At 35.7% G+C, this 18,024-nt stretch overlaps 1 protein-coding gene across 3 annotated transcripts in view; it reads right to left on the bottom strand.

Moving 5' to 3' along the window:
- NNT (nicotinamide nucleotide transhydrogenase) overlaps positions 1–18,024 on the bottom strand; it is a 108,449-nt gene that overhangs the window by 37,028 nt on the left and 53,397 nt on the right. For all 3 annotated transcript variants that reach the window (XM_056824590.1, XM_007487387.3, XM_001364074.5), the window contains exons 11-17: positions 16,320–16,481; positions 15,024–15,134; positions 13,592–13,737; positions 10,664–10,859; positions 8,950–9,183; positions 7,525–7,685; positions 4,346–4,525 (exon numbers count right to left, since the gene is read on the bottom strand). In XM_056824590.1, coding sequence (XP_056680568.1) covers positions 4,346–4,525; positions 7,525–7,685; positions 8,950–9,183; positions 10,664–10,859; positions 13,592–13,737; positions 15,024–15,134; positions 16,320–16,481 — 1,190 coding nt within the window. The remainder of the gene's footprint in view (positions 1–4,345; positions 4,526–7,524; positions 7,686–8,949; positions 9,184–10,663; positions 10,860–13,591; positions 13,738–15,023; positions 15,135–16,319; positions 16,482–18,024) is intronic.

The raw sequence follows: 18,024 nt of genomic DNA, 5'->3' as shown, positions 1-18,024 counted from the left end.
TTTAAGTATTCAAGAGTTCACAAAGAAAAAAAATTTTTAACAACTTAAGATTAGTTAGTTACCACAAAAGACTATGAAGGCTAAAATCTTCAATTCATCCTTTTAAAACTAAACCCCAAGTGAAAACCTAAGTACGAATCTATTCCACTTTTAACTGTTTAGGAACATTCTTGGAAGTTCTGCTTGTGATTCCATGACTAAGTCAATACAATGGGTAAGTAATCTATTTTTTTAATCCCTAAAAAGGCATTTATAGACAATTCAACAATTTTATTTAGGTATGGCTATTATTTATAGAGCACTACGCTAAGTCCTAGGAGAGATGCAAAGATGTTGTCTTTAATTCTCTGAAGCTCAAAATCTTGTATTACGTTTTAGTCTGACATGGAATGATAGAAAAAAAAACTACAATATAAAATACTACAATACAAAAAAATTATGTTGAACAAATGCAGTGCATTAGGAAAGTGCAAACCAAGGGCCTGACCTACCCACAAGAATGAGGGAAGGTGTCATGAAAGACATGGGCTTTTCAAGAGAAACAGAGTTCTTGAAGGCACAATGATAGTCCATATACAAGAAACAGCACGAGAAAAGGCAGAAGTGGGCCGATGCAGACAGAATAAGATGTGTTCGGGGCATGGCCAATGGTCCAACTTCAGACCCAGCTATTTCTGATAGAGGAATATTTTTTTTTATTTAAGTAAATATTTTCTAGTAAATTTGGAGAAATGTTTTAGGAAAGAAGTCATATTTTTTTTTTAAAAAGCCTTGGGGGTATCTGGGTGGCTCAGTGGACTGAGAGACAGGCCTAGAGATGGGAGGTCCTGGGTTCAAATCTAGACTCAGATACTTCCCAGCTGCGTGAACCTGAGCAAGTTACTTAACCCCCATTGCCTAGCCCTTACCACTCTTCTGCATTGGAATACAGAGTGTTGATTCTAAGATGGAAGGTAAAGGTTCCCAAAAAAAAAATGCTTTGATTCATCATGGTAGGATAGACCAATTCATTTGTTGGAAGTTTACTCCCATTCAATATTACGGAAGGATAAAACTAATTTTATTTCACTTAAAATGAGCTCTTTTTCTTTAAAATCTGAATAGAACAGAAAGAAAAGAAAAAGTTCTGAAGATATCTAGTTTAAAAAGTATTCCAATGTCTAATTATATTTAAGAGAGAGAAAGAAATTGGGGGGAGAGAGGGTTGGGGAGGGTACCCACAGCAGTTTAACAATCAAGTCAACTTGTTAACATGAATCCACAATTAAAACCTTATTAGATTCCATGTGGTCTCTTAACAGCTAAATTATTTTTTAGTTTTGTGAATTTAACCTTGCAACACTATAATTTTTTACAGTTGATGCTTTATAGACACTTACGTGATTGAGGTTTTTTTTTTTCACTTAAGTGATCTCCTGTGACCACTTTACTAAATACTGACATATCCTTAGCTTCTTAGAAAGACAAAAGCATTTGTATTACTGCAAAAGTCCTTTCAAGTGATTAAAACCTATTATAAAAATCGTACTACATTAAAGAATTCCTTAATTCAAATAAATCAAATCCAAACATATTTTATTAGAAATGAATCTGAAAACAAAGGAAAGTTCTTAAAATGACCTCAGTTTGGAGCAATAACAATGTAATACCATTCATGAGCACCTTTCTGTCAGTGTTTCTTAAGTGTTAATTAATCCTTTTAACAGTCTTCTCTTGCATAATTTCTGCGTTAGCTGATGAAATGTTTCATTTTGCTGCTTTTCTGACTGTCAACAAATGGTGTATAATGAGAAAGCATAGACCTGAGTACTCTAGACAATTCCAAGATGTGGTAACCTTTTGGCAAACTCTTTCCTTGCTAATCAGTGTGGGCACTCCCCCCTTAAAGACTCCAAATGAAGCAGTTTTCTCTATGACTTAGTGGGTGCTAAGGTCATCCAACTATTTCTGCACTTTGCCCCAGGATCTTCAAGGACACAAAGGGCAAAGGTAGGACCAAGAGAGAACTGAAGAGAAAGAAAAAGTTTATTCTTTGTCTGGCTATTCTAGTGGTTCTCCTTAGCTCCTTCAATTCCATTCATTTATGAAGTGCCTACTCCCTACTAGACCCTGATGATAAAAAGATGAAACAGTTTTGCCATAAAAGAAATTTTAAAATCACGTCCTTTTTATCCCACTCCCAAAATGTCACTGAATCCTATTATAAAACAACCACATCACTGAATCTGGTCTTCATCTGATATACAAACAAGTCTTATATCTGTCTTCTGTGTTCAAAGACACGATTTGCTCCTGTATAACTCTGTCCTTTAACATAAGGCTCAAATAGAAAAAGGGAAGGCATAAGAACTCACATTTATATAATTTGAGTTGTAGACTTACAAAGCATATTTCCTCACTACCACTCCATGGGACAAAGACTAGAGATATTACTATCCTTATTTTAGGGGTTAAAAAAAACTGAGGCTCAGAGACACTGATTTCCCTATAATTGTACTGCCAAATTAAGTGTGAATATAAAGTCTTAAGCCTACACCTCCAGACTCCAATTCCAAAACTTTTTCTACTATATACTTACTTCTGACCAAATTTCCCTTTGCAAAAGCCTAGTCTCTGGCTTTCTGGTTCTATCTGTCTCTCTCTCTCTCCCCCACCCACTCTCCCTATCTTGAAAAATCTCTGAAGCACAGGGAAGAAGGCTTAGACCAGGGAAAGACAAAAACTGCAATCATAAACAATAGCTGGTGACAGCAGAAAAGAAGGCAAGCAAACCAGGGGCCTTCTACATAACCAAAAAGCTAACCAAGAAATGTCCTCTTCAGAAGTCTCACTGGCAGGAACTATCCCTCACTTTCTCACTTTATATTCTCACTTTGAGCCCAATAGATGAATATATTGAATGTCAATAAGAAACCTGAAGTCTTGGAATTAGAAAGAAAAGAAATGGGGTGGGGGTGGGAAGAAAGAGAAGAGAGAAGGAGGAGAGGGGGTGGGAGGGAGACAGAGAGGTAGGGAGAGAGATGGAGAGAGAGGGAGGGAGAGAGATAGGGAGAGGGAGGGGGAGAGAGAGACAGAGAAAGAGAAGGAAAGAGACAGAGAGAGAGGGAGAGAGGGGGAGAGAGAGAGACACAGAGAGAGAGAGGGAGAGAGAGAGAAAGGTGTCAAGGGACATCCAATGAAAAAAAGTATATTCAGCAGGAATGGCTCCTCTCACATTTGTTTTGGATGCCATTACAGAGCAGCTATACTACAGATTTCTTCCTTTTATCCAAAAGGATAAGATTTTCTGGCTATAATATAAACTAAAAAGAATCTCAATGAGGAGAGAAGGGATTTATATATACATGAGACATGCCATTGACAAATCTAAAAATCATAGGAAAACATTTTTTAAGAGATATCAAGGCAGGAAGCACACAGGCTAATACCAGTAAAACTTAACTGCAAATGCTATAAATAAATTGGTATATTAGCAGTTAGGTAAAAACAATTTAACTCTTAAAATTAGCCATATCAAGTTACAATAATGATGATGTAAATCTGCTGCCCCCTGCTGGCCATCAGTATTTTTTTTCAAAGCACCATAACTCAAGTTTTAGTTTATCACATCCATTTTCAGAGAATTTTTTTAACTTAAAAAATACAAGGTAATCTTAGAAATTTCTTCTTCATAAGGCTTCATCAAGAAAAAAATTCAAATTATATAGCAGTGTTAATATTAAAAATGTTAAAAACCATTCTAACCATCAAAATAAAAAAAAATAGTCATTTGTGTTCTACATACTTTGAGTTGGAGATATCCTAACCCTGAAATTATTTTGCAGGATAGTCAAAGTAACAATGAAATCTTTATTTTTCCTACAACATATCAACAGCAATCCTCGCTAAAAATTGTAAAGATATTTTAATTTAAATTAAGAGAAAATAATAAACTGCCCAAAATATATAGTTTTTTCATACTGAAAACTAAAGAAACAAGAATGAGTCATTTTTCTCCCTAAATTATTTATAAAATTAAAAATCACTATTCTTTAATCACTGATGTGGTTCGCTGCTGTGTCATAAGTTATATGATCCTATTTTGGCAATAAATTTCATTCTGGAAAACAAAAGAATTTACTTCAATGACCTACTTGGAATATAATGCCCTTATCAAAAAGAAGTCAAATCATAGAATAAAATTGAATTTTCAAAGTACATATGCTGATTCTTTGTGACCAGTCTTTACCTTAATTAAAATTTTTGAACAACGTATTGAAAACCAAGACTCATGTTTTCCCCTAAAGGAAAAAAACTGACACTAATCTTTTCACTGCTAATTCTCAGTATCACTTTGATATCTTACCACACACATGATGTAGGAGAGGATAGCACCAGAGGAGCCAATCAGAGCACCCACAATAGTAAGCAAGTTGTTGTTGAGAAGGAAACCTTCAGCACACAGAGCCCACCCTGAGTAGCTATTCAGTACAGTGATGACTACGGGCATGTCAGCACCACCAATAGCAGCTGTTAAAGTCACACCCTGAGAAAGGAAAACCAAAAACAGATCAGTTAGTAAAGAACCAAAGTAAGATTTTAAATGACCTGCTTATTCAACAACCACATACTGACAGGCAGACATCTGGCCTTACCTTACTAATCTGAAGTACCTTACTTACTGAATTCAAGTCATTACAGAAGCTTTTGGCAAGCTTATATAAAAGCTACTGTAATGACTTGAATTTCTTCCCAAAGCTCAGATATACCTCAAATCAGAACAGTACCAACTTTACTGTCTGAGAAACCTAAAATCTCACGTTTATACACAGTATTCCAGTATGTAGATGATAATTGTATTTCTACATAATTAAAATGTATCTGAAATTTTAAAAGGTGACCATTATTCCCTCCACAATAGTAAGAGGATTACCATTAAAATCTTGAAGTGTCTTGAGAAGCTAGGTGGCTCAATGGATAGTCAGGCCTTGAGACAGGAGGTTTTGGGTTCAAATGTAGCCTCGGACACTTCCTAGCTATGTGACCCTGGGCAAGTCACTTACCAACTTTCTGCCTTGGAACTAATGCTTAGTATTAATTCTAAGATGGAAAGTAAGGTTTCTTTTTAAAAAATCTTTCAGTGGGGATGGAATACTATTGTGCCCAAAGGAACAATGAACTGGAGGAATTCCATGTGAACTGGAACAACCTCCAGGAATTGATGGAGAGTGAAAGGAGCAGAACCAGGAGAACATTGTACACAGAGACTGATAGACTGTGGTACAATCAAATGTAATGGACTCCTTCATTAGTGGCAATGCAGTGATCCTGAACAACTCAGAGGGATTTATGAGAAAGAACACTATCCACATTCAGAGGAAGAACTGTGGGAGTGGAAACACAGAAGAAAAACAACTACTTGATCACATGGTTCAATGGGGATATGATTAGGGATGTAGACTCTAAATGATCATCCTAGTGCAAACACCAACAACATGGAAATGAGTTTTGATCAAGGACACATGTAATACCCAGTGGAATTGTGTGTGGGAAAGGGTGGGGGGAGGGGAGAGAAAGAATATGATTCTTCTAACCAAGGGAAAATATTCTAAATTGACTAATTAAATAAAATTTTCAAAAAGAAATCTTTAAGTGGGGGGCAGTGGGGTGGCTCGGTGGATTGAGAGCCAGTCCCAGTCCTAGGTTCAAATCTGCCCTCAGACACTTCCCAGCTGTGTGAACCTGGGCAAGTCACTTAACCCCCATTGCCTAGCCCTTACCACTCTTCTGCCTTAGAACCAATACACAGTAGGGATTCTAAGACTGAAAATAAGGGTTTAAAAAAAATCTTTAAGAGTTTTGAGACATCAAAGTGAAATTTATCATGCATCAAGTGAATTATAAAAGAATAGGGGTGGCAATCATAATCTCAGACAATTCTTAATATTATAATTCTGCAATTATTATTATATTGAATATATTGCATTTATATTACATAAGTACATTAGTATATTAAAATATTATAATTCCATAGTAGCAAAAATAGCTATGATTTTGAAGTATTCTAACCAAGATGGCAAAGTTGTTCATTTTGAAATCATTTCTTGTTAATTGTTGTTGTTATTCAGTCATGTCCAACTCTTGATGATCCCATGAACCGAAGCATACAATACTGTTCATGGGGTTTTCTTGTCAAAGATACTGGAGTGGTCTGCCATTCCCTTCTTAAAGCAAAGAGAGGTTAAGTGACTTGCCCAAGGTCACACAGCTAGCAAGTATCTGGGGCCTCATTTGAACTCAGGTCCTCCTGTCTAAGTCTTAATCCACTGAGTCAACTAGCTGACTCCTTTAAAAATCATACAGGACTCATTAAAATTTTAATCATTTAAAATTATATGGAATCATTAAAATCCTTTAGGAATAGAATGATAAATGGTAACCAGTCAAATGCTTAAACAGACTCCATAAATATTTGAAGACAACTACCACATTCTATGTGGCCTTCCCTAGTCTCTCTTCCAAACACTTGCAGGTTCCTCATTGTTCCTTATATGACCGACTTCAAGACTCCTCAAAATCCTAGAGGCCCTTCTTGCATGCAATCAAATTCATCAATCGAACATTTATTAAGGGTCAATTAGGTGCAAGATGTGCTGTAGGTACTAGGGATACAGTCACAGTGACCCATCTTATAATTTCACTGGTATCTGTAACTTCCAGAAAAGGAAACCCCTTCTAACAAGGCAACATGAAGTCTTTGAGAGTTGTCTAGGACACTAAGAGGTTAAATGATTTGCCCAAGATCATACCACCAACATGTGTTAAAGGTAGGTCCTAAACTCAGGTTTTCCTGGCTCTAAGGACAGCTCACTATCCAAAACAACATAAATTCACAAAGTAAAAAATGGTTCCTGCCTTCTAGGTGCTTGGACTCTACTACTAACAAAAAAAAAAATCAGAATTATCGTAGAAGCATCCCATAAAAAATAAATGGAATAGAAGTCCTATTCTAGGTGCTTTTGTTTCCTTTATAGAGGCTTTTCTTAGATGTATAATAAATGTTTCATGGTAACCAGTCAGTATATCAATAAAATTAAGTATACCTACGTGCTACATTCAGGAGATACAAAGAAAATTAGAGAGATCCTGATCTCAAGAAGCTCAGAGTCAGAATATTGCTTTCAAATTCATCTCTTCTCAAATATAAGATCTCAAACACATTTGATAGTTCTTTATTTGAATTTATTTTATTTCTTTATAGTCTATTTAACATAACTTCATAGCAAATCAATCAGAAACACTCCACAAGAAACAGAAACCCCATTACTGACTCAATTACAATGATTCAAAAAGAATCAACAGTATCTACAAGTTCATAGAAAGTCAAGTATATAATGACACATGATTTAGAAATGATGAATGAGGTCAAAAAAAAGATGAACAATTCTGAGTTAGCTCTATCAGAAAAAATGAACTGACAAAATGAGTAGAATAGTTTTACAGAATATTTTCAACATTCTTCATTCCATTATTCCATTTACTTACCATGATAGCTGAGAGGGCAGATACAGAACCTAGACAGGTAATTCCCATTGTGTAGCTGGGATCAAGCAAGTAGGGAATTAATCCACCTGCACTAGCAGTCAATAAGCCTAAATTGAGTAAATGCCTTCCAGGTAGAAGGAGAGGGGCCGATTTCAATATACCTAGAACCAAACATATTTTTCAGAATCTAAAATGTTTGTTTGAACATTTTCTCCCTTAAAAACACAGTAAAACTAATATAAGGAAACTCAGAGCACTGAATATGTAGCACAGGATACAGAAGCACAGGAGGGAATTCAAGTACTTTCTCATAATGAACTTTGATGGGGGCAGGGAAAATTCAGAATCTGGTTTAACTTAACTCTGTTTTTTTCCCCCTACTTTGATCAGAAACACAACCATTTTTTTACCCTTTGTAATACTGTCTTGGAATCTTAAAAAGCGATTTTACTCTGGTATGTCCAACACATTACTAGTTAAGTGTGTTTTTGTTTATTTTAAAACTTCAATACTGAATCTTTAAATGAGACTTTCCTAGTACATGAGCATCCCTGATTATATCAACCAAGCCCAAGGGAGAGTCTTTGTTGCTTAATTGTTGCTAAAGACAAAGCATGAGAATGAGAAAGTTTCGGACTTGAGGCTCTTTTGTAATTTTTAAGTGTTGTGGAGGTTTCAAACTAAAGTTGAATGAACAAGATTACCAAAAGGCAGGAAAGGATTTTTTTTAATTGTAAACTTTGGAAAGCAGTTTAAATAGAATTTCAAGAGTTGCTTTCTTCTAAAGGCAACACTGAAAAGGATCTATGCGGTTTATTCCCTATTTCTATTATTCTCATGATTGAATTTAGGAGTTCTAAAAGCTGCCATCCTGGCAACATTATGGTAGAAGGATTTTATGTTTGTTTGTTTTTTCATAGAACATATGGTGCCAGCAATCACACAAATACTCTGAAATGTGCCCTCTTTTTCCCCTCATCCTATACTACAGGAACAGATCAAAGGACAAATAGCAACTCTGGTCTTTGATTCCCTAAGAGATTTCTAATTAAAGATTACAAAACCTTGGCTTTTTAACCTGCATAAGACTTATAACTTTGATATTTAAAAATCTGTGACTTTGGACAAATACTAGGGCCTCAAGTTCTTTGGCTATACTTTTTAAAAGAACCTTTTCTTTTATATAAAGACTTTTGTAAAGTCTTTATGAGGCTTCTAATAAATGGATGAAATCAAGCTATCTTCTAAGATGAAAATATAGTTGGTGTATGATATATCACTACTGCTCTAATAAATTTTTAGAAAAATTTTTGGTTAATTTTTTGTAATTTTAAGATATTTTTAAAACTTCAAACAAGTCTAGAAGTTAAAACACAAAAAAGAAAAGGAAAACCAAGGCATTCACCTCCAAGTTTAAACACTTACCCTGCAATTTTCCATAGGCAATGAGGGAGCCACTAAAAGTCACACCACCAATATAAGTACCCAGGTAAGCCACAATCTTCGTAAGGTTTGCTGCTGGATCCACAGCAAAATGTGGATATTCAACCATATATTCTGCCACACAGGTTAACACAGCTGCCAAACCTACCAAACTGTGGAAAGCAGCAACTAACTGAGGTAAATCAGTAATCTGGATACGCTTAGCAATCATCAAACCTATAAAGGCCCAAGGACAAAGGAGGAGAAAAATTAAAAAATAAAGCTTGACTTCTTTCAAGCTAGAGTAAAATACAACTGAAACACAAACTCTCATCATTCTTATAATCAACCATTATTTACTAAGCATCATACAATGAAGAAGACACATTCTAAGGGGATTCCAAGGACGTTGGGGTAGGAAAGCTCTGGTATTTTCTCAGCACACCACCTGGGAAATAGTCCAGACCACAACACTCTTTCATCAGGATTTTGTCTTTTTGCCATGCTCTTTCACCAGCCTGCAGGTGTCCTTTCCCTTTTCCTTTCAATTCCTCTCTCTCCTCCAGCCTGGTCTAGAACACCAGCAACTCCTTCCTCACATTTCTAATGGCTCTGTGGTTCCCTCCAAACCTTTGGTCAGTCCCACTCTCAACCACCCACAAAGCAGCCAGATGGAGTCTAAAGGGACCCCAGTTTCCAGGCTGGGGATGATAGGGAGGAGACCAACCTTAGTATTCTGGGAAAAAATTCACAGCTAGAACAGGCAAATTAGTGGGACAGAATATCTACTGGTACAGTACAGCACAGGCAGTTAGGATATTATTGGAGCTCATGATAATCAAATTTCCACACTGGATCCGTAGAAGGCCTGTGCCATGTGACTGCCTATTTAAACACCATTCCTTTCATTTATGGGCTTATGACTATCCCACACACAGGCGCCAAAAACAGGCCTGTGACAAAAATAGATATGTAATCCCCAGTAAAGTAGCACAACCAATGATAAAGATAAAACAACAGGTTGTCCTGCCAAAAAAGCTCAAGGTCTTTGATAAATATCAAAAATTTTTTAAATGATTACACAGAAACAAATACATTAAACTAGCACTGCAAAACCACTGCCAACTTATAGAGGTTGGTTTTCATCCTGACTGCATTTTTGCAGGAGAATAAGATCTAAGCCTGGAAAGATTAAACAAATGCTGTGGTATTCTAGTCTATTACCAGATAATTAGCAGAGGAAAGTAGGAACCTACATTTTGCTTGACAGCGTACAGGTGTAACCTCTAGATCACCACAGCCTCTAAGTACTTTGCCTTATTTTTACAGACTCTAGGGGCGACTAAAGAAGCTCATTTGCCCTGGGACCTTTCTAGGCCAACAATCTTAGACATCCTCCCAGGATAGTCAAACAGTAGCATGGGCAGGGAAAGAATGTGCCTTCAGAAGTCTAATCGTGAGACTTTGGGATGTGGCTATTATAGGCTTCTTAATAAAAGCAAAATCTACCAACTCCTGATTCATAGCTTCCTAATAAAGGAAAAATCTAAAAACTCTTGATTATGTAGACTTCTGAAAAAGTCCCTTAACGAACTAAAGCATCAACACTCACATCTAGTATCTCTCAACCTAAGTATAACATGTTTAAAAAAAAATGCTCTTTAGTGGCTCATTCTAAAGATTGTAATCTCTCCAGTTTTTACATCCCACTGCTTACCAATGGTTCCACCCAGAGTCATTGCCCCAGACATCTGAGCTAACAATTCTGGATTTGGATTAAGACTTCCCAGAGTAGCTGCCAAACCTCCAGCAACACCAATCATGCCCAAGGCATTCCCAAGACGAGCAGTTCCTTGTGTGGAAAGACCAGCCAGGGCACCAACACAACATAGGCCTGAGCCCAGATATATCATCTTTTAAAAGAGGGAGAAAAAGATTATATTATCAGAACTTTCCATTTATTACAAAAAAAGAGAATTACTCTTGAGAATTCATGAGTCTCCAAGGCCAGATTTTGATCTTAACCACAATTAATGAGAGAGAAAGGACTCCAAGACATTTTTTTCTCCTGATTTTTAAAAAATCTGTCCTATTTGTTATTATAGGAAGGGAAGGAAGTCGAGAGAGAAGGAAAGAAAAAAGGAAGAGAGAAGAAATAAACATTTATTAAGTATTTTCCTATGTGCCACATTAAGCATTTTACAAACCTCTCATTTGATCCTCACAATAATCCCGGGAGGAAGATGCCATTTTGATAGTTTAAGTGACTCATCTAGGGTCACACAGATAGTATCTGAAGCCAAATTTGAATTCAAGTCTTCCTCACTCTAGACTCTGCAGCACTTTATCCACTGTGTCACCTTGCTGCTACTGAAGAGAGGGGTGCAAATCCTTCAGTTTAACTTTCCTCAAAAATTGTGTATTTAAATTTATTTTATTACACAAATATGTGACATATACCTATGATCTAGGGTATGTATACTAAGCATGGAGGGGAAAATTTTTTGAGTGAAGTGCTACATACAAAGATACAAATAACATAATAAACACTTCAAGAGCACCTGAAAATATCACCTCAGAGCTCCTTAGGTAGCAGGTATGGATGTTAGAGGGAGGGAGAGAAGAGCAAATGCTAGAAGAATTGGCATAAAGAAAGTCTAATAATCAGATAATCTAGTAAAAAAAATGGTTCACTATTTTCCTTGGGAAGAAATGCAATAGCCTATTTTCTGAGAGCTAGTCAGCACAGACCAAAAAGGATTAAAGGACTATGGCATAGTGCTATTCTTAATGTGGACATGGCAATACAAAGAGAAAAGGGAAATTCTGGTAAGGACATGATGGTACAAGGATTCCTAGGAATAAAAATACTTATAGCAGCTATTGTGATGATAGCCAAAATTGGAAAACTAAGAAGAAAATCCTATAATAGGAGATATAGCTAAGGAGAAATAGCTAAGAATAGCTAAACAAATTCTGGTATATGAATATAAAAAACTATTATCATGGTAAAAGTGATGAAATGAGCCACTTATGAATTTGCAAATTAATGCAAAGTGAAGTGAGTATAACTAAAAGAATTTATACAATGATAAAGCATTATGGAAAAAAATAACTTTAAAAGACTTTGCAACTCTGATCAACACAATGATGAGCTATGAGTCCCCCCAAAAATGAAGATGAAACACAGCATTCATCTCCTGATAGAGAGGTGATGAATGTAGCATAAAGAAAGAAACATTTCCAAATATGGCTAATGTGGACATTGTTTTTCCAGGTTTTATCTTTGTATTCTTTTTTTAATCATTCAAAGTGGAGGGAAGGGGAAAGAAGGGACAGATTAATAAGTTAATTAAAATAAAAAACTATTTTTAAAAAGAACATGATATGGAATATTTCATCTGTCAGATCTATGGATAAAGAAAGAATTTATGACCAAGCAAAAGACAGAGAACATTACAGGATATAAAATGGATTATATCAAATTTAAAAGGTTTTTAACAAACAAAACCAGAATGCAAAAGTTGTCCCCACCACCAGGGAGATTACATTCTTTTTAAAAATATTTTTACTTCTGTCTTTTGTTTTTAGATTGCCTTGATTCCTCTTGAATCCCTTCCCTTCTCTCTTCTTATAGAGCTATCCCAATAGCAAAGAGACTTTTGTAAAAGAGAGAAAAATCTGCAAAAGTAATTAATACATCAAAAAAATCTGACATAGAATATTACATAAAATTTCAGAAGCTTACATTCTTTAGGAGAAAACTTTATCTACAGAAATAGGTACATATAAGATTTGTGAAGAAGGGATGGAAGAGTAAGACTAGATTTAAAGGTTTCATTCAAATCTATTCGCAGTATGTCACTTTATTTATGAGACTAACTTTAAAAAAAAAACTACATACTTTAAAATGGAAATTGGTAGTCCAACATAAGCTAGGTGTTACAGAGGACAGAATACCAGATTTAGAGTGAGAAAGAACCAAGGTGACTTTGAGTAAAACACATAACCTCCCTGGTTCTGAATTTCCTCGTCTGCAAAATGAAAGTAATAATAGTACCTACCTCTCAGGTTTGTTGTGAAAATCAAGTGAAATAAGACTTGCAAAACACTTTGTAAATGCTAGATAATGATTATCTTTTTAGCCACAAAAGTAGCAAGGAAAATATCATGCATATATACATGGCACATAATAAATGATCATCAAATTAAATGGTGAAGGTTTAAAAGGAACTGGATTGGTAGAGAAAAGAAAAGATAATTTTAAGTCAAATGTTTGGCATTTAGAAAATAATAAATATACACTTGTAAAAGAACTTGCATGTAAAACAACAATTCTCTTCTGTCACAATAATCCTGGGAAGTAGGTAAGTTGGATTGGCAGAATGATACTATCATGCTCCATTTACAAACAGGAAAGTTTTGGCCAAGAAAAATTAAGTGGCTTACCCCTGTTGCACAACTAATTAATAGCAGGGCCAAGAACAATTCCCTGACTTTTAGCCCCATTGCTCTATCTACTACAAAAATGCCTCTGGCTTTTTTGCTCTGATTGGTTCCATAGAAGATAGCGTATTCCCAAATGGAAAGTTTAACTGGGAAGGAAAAAAATTTATATTGCTGAAAAAGTCAGCTAGAACCTTACCTGTTCAATATCATAGCCACTGTAAAGTGAAGCTAAATAACCCCCAACAAAGGTACCACCTGGAAGCAGATACAAGTAATTGTATTCAGGGGGGTCAGTAGGACGTTTGAACATGTCCAGCATCCTCTGGGTCACCAGGAAACCACCTAATCAAAGTAAATGAAATTTGAAAATTAAAAAAGAAAGGGTTTCATTGAAGAAGATAACTGATTAAATAGGTTCCGCAGTGTTCCTATTTTATTTCTTTCCTTTACACCTATGAGTCATTTTAGACATTTTATAACTATAAAATATAATGAAGCATTGTATAGGAGTCAAGTTAAATTAGAAAAAAAATGCTATGCAAAGTATAGAACCAATTATTTCCACATGACTAAAAATAATAGCATTTCAAATAGAACGGGAATGCAAAAGCTCAAATGTCATAATCTATTTCTAACTTGCTGTTCTGCTTATTAAACAATAATATAATTAATTCTGATAAAGCAATCAAAAGAATGCTGTGTCAAGAGTTCATAGCATCATGGATCTAAAGTTAGAAGGACCTTTAGGTTATCTGGTAAAACCTCCTCAGTTTACATACAAGAATTGAGGCCCACAAGAAAAGTTTGATAACCTGGCCAAGCTCATAGAAGTAGCAAATTCAGCATCTGAACATCAGTCCTGTAATTATTGGAGTCAGGAAGACCTGTATTCAAATCCAGTCTCGCTTACTGGTTGTGTGGCATTGGCAAGTCATTTAACCCTGTTTGCCTTAGTTTCATCACCTATAAAATGAACTAGAAGGAAATGGCAAGCCACTCCAGTATCTTTGTCAAGAAAATACCAAATGAGGTCATGAAGGGTCAGACATGCCTGAAAAATGGCTGAACAACAAACCTGTGACCCCAAACTTAGTACTCTTTCCAATGGCACCATAAAGCTCTTCCACTATCAAACAGTGGGAAAAACACCAAGTCATATTAAACTTTCTACTTTTAGGAACAATCACTGATACTGATGGGGTGATAAATACAATTTCAGATAAATTCCTAAGCCGATCTATAGATACTATAATGATATGCCTGAGCCAGTTTAATTCAGAACTATGTCTAAAACAATTTTCCACTTTATCTATGGCAAGAAATTATTTTTTCTTTTAACAGGAACTTCCAAGAACCATAAAGAGAAAAAAATAGATGAGTATGACATTCCTTTCAAATGAGGTATTCATGACCTTTAGACACAATTTTTTAATTCTCTATTAAACTCCTGCCTAGCTGACAGTACTCAAGCAAGTCTCTTCATGTTGATTTGTATTAGTTCTCCAATCTCCATTTTTAAAAAAAGAACATGAACTGTAAATTTTAATTATTTTCTAGATATAACAATAGAAGAAGAAGGAAGCTGGAGTTTCCCAGGTGCCATGTTATCAACAAAACAGTCTTGGTACCTGCAATGTTGACAGATGATATGAAAGTAGCAAGCGCAGCGAGACCCTGAGGAGTATTGGAAGGAGATATGTGTCCTCCCATTAGTGCCAACCCTCCAACTGCAGTCAAACCTAGGAAAGAAAAAAGAAGAGAGTAAATGACAAGTAAAGAAACTGCCCAAGGCAAAATAATGTACTTCTTTCACTTCACTTGTGTAGCAGATAAAAAAAAAACGCTCCATTTTTTAAAAAGGCAACAAAACTAATTACTATTTCATAAAAATCATATAAATAACGATTTAAGGTTCTCCCAGGATCAGGCTGGTATACTGTAAAAAATGCCCTTGTCTGGGAATCAACACCTGGGTTCAAGCTTAGCACAGTTAGATCTGCACCAGCAGAAGGAAATGGCAAACCACTTCAGCATCTTTGCCAAGAAAAAACCCCAAGTTGGGTCACAAAGAGTCAACCACTACTGAAACAAATAAACAACAACAGCAACAAGATTCTTGGGTTCAGGGGATAATAAGAAATGGTGCCCACTGCCCCATGAGTCACCTATTATTCATTTTGATTTTTATACTTGATCCTATTTTGATTTTAAATGTAGTTTTAAGTAAATCAACATATCTATACCCTCCCCCTGTAAAGATGCAGAGAGAAACTAATTTCTACCTGCCTCAGTCTCCCCATCTCCACTAAATTTTAATCTTTACACCCCAAAAGAATGGAAAGTCCTTGATGGCAGGGGTGATTTGATTCATATCATAATATCACTAGGGGCAGTAAGTTGCTCAGTGGATAAAGAGCCAGGCCTAGAGAGAGGAGGTCAGTTCCTTGCTGTGTGACCCAGGAAAAGTCATTTAATCCCCAATTGCCTAGCCTTTACCACTCTTCTGCCTTGGATCCAATGCTTAGTACTGAATCTAAGACAGAAGACCAGGGTTTAAAACAAAATACCTCTAGTGCCCAAAACTGTGCCTGACTCACAGTGAGAAATATTTAATGCTAATTAGGTTAGGTATCAATAGATCTCTAGATATTTTCAGTTTCTGCAAAGTAGTTCAGCACAAACACCAGAACAAAACTTTTAAAATAGTTCAATTCACCAAATCCAGAAAATGGTAGTTTATTTCTACCTGGAAATAGAAATAATCAATTGATAACACATACCAAGATCTTCTGAGAGAATTTTTTAAATAAAACAATTTTTTAAAAGCATGATACTGCTTAAAGCACAATTATTGTTGGACTGATATAACAAAAAAATTATGACAATCTTAACCTGGAGGAAAATTTAGACTAAGAGTTCTATACCTGAGATAGCGTTAGTCACAGACATCAGTGGTGAGTGGAGAGCAGGAGTGACACCCCACACTGTGTGGTAGCCCACAATGCCAGCTAATCCAAAAGTGGTCACCATCTGAGAAAAGGCTGCATTGGGGGCTATAATGCCCAAACCAAGCATACTAGTTAGACCTAAAGAAAGACAACATTAGAAAATGTTATTAAAAATCTGTTTTAACACATGTAAAAGACCACAGTAAAGAAAATATGTCAAATAGTCGATGCTTTCAAAGACTATTTATTTCTTCTGACAGAAAATGGTAAGCATATTTTTTTTAATGATTTAAGGTGAAGTTTCACAGTTAATGACAGGAGGCCAATGAGAGGAAAGATGATGACTATAGTTCTCTCCTTTCAATGAAAAGGTGGGATACCAAAATATCACGGGCTTGAAGTGTTGGTCAGTTCTGCTTATTTGCTTTTTTCTTTGCTACATGAGAAAGCAAAGCAGGGAAATGGAGAATACTTGGAAATGACTGAGAAGTAAGAATAAATACCATCAATAAAACAAAATAACGAATTTAATCTTTTTTAAAAGGGGGGAACGTGATCAAAACCTAGTTCCTTAACAATTTTGAAAAAAAGAAAATTTCAAAATTTGTAAATTTTATGAATCACTTTAGCAATAACTTATACATTTTGCCCTGATTCTCTCTCCCTCTCCCTTTGACAATTCCTTATTTATTATAATCAAACATAGACGAGATCATCTAGCTATTACACAAAACCTTCTTATTCCCTAAATCACAGACCTGTATACAACAGACCACGGCATTTTTCAATTTGGCCAAGATATAGCTCTTACAAAGCCAAATTTATGCCACTCTAAAATTTGGCTGAAGGAAAGAGGGAGGTTTGAAAAGAGTAGGAAGGATTTCATTCACTCCGGCACCTCCCTAAAACATATGGTGTCCACCAGCCCAGGGAGCCAAAGTGTTGCAATTGCTCCTGAATCTGGATTGTTCTGCTGGCCAGAGCCATGAGCACCAGCTTCAGCACCAAAGTCAGCAAATGTGATTTTAAAAAGAAAAAAAAACACAAATTAAATTAAGAATGTGCAGAAGAATACAGTCAGTTCTGAACATACATCTTTAATTATCGCCTTCCTTAATAACAAACATCTGTGTGGCTATTCCTCTATACAAGAATGGGGTTACCCAGTGATAAGTATGGGGGCGGTTAGGGATGATAGCAAGTGAACTCAATCTTCTTGGGGTGAAATGTCATTCTACAGATGAAGTAACTGGGGCATTTAGCTAAGTTCTCATTCAAAGGCCTGCAATACAATCCCAGCTCTGTTATATAATGGCTGTGTGACCCTGGAGGAATCATTTAGTTTCTCTTGACCTCAGGTGTCTCATCTGTAAAATGAAGGCTCTTAACCTATGATCTTATGAGAGAGCTACTTTCAATAACCTCTTAGATTCCTTCCAATGCTAAATCTACTATTCTATAAAGAGGCAGATACATAGTTTAATTTTCTTGTACTATTCCCACTGACAAACTATATTTCAAAATGCCTGGCTACTTAACTACTTGCAGGATAACTGGGCTAATGAATAAGCAGTACCTAAATTCTGTAAGTCAGTCAAGACTTTTTTTAAGGTATTCATGTTTCATTCAAATGAAGTAACATTTTAAAAGTTTTCTAATTACTGAACTAGTGTATCCCTTA

The sequence above is a fragment of the Monodelphis domestica genome, chromosome 3 (assembly GCF_027887165.1).
Source record: "Monodelphis domestica isolate mMonDom1 chromosome 3, mMonDom1.pri, whole genome shotgun sequence".
NCBI classification, from domain to species: domain Eukaryota; kingdom Metazoa; phylum Chordata; class Mammalia; order Didelphimorphia; family Didelphidae; genus Monodelphis; species Monodelphis domestica.
Note: the sequence above shows the minus strand (reverse complement) of the source record. Positions and strands in the feature narration are given on the sequence as shown.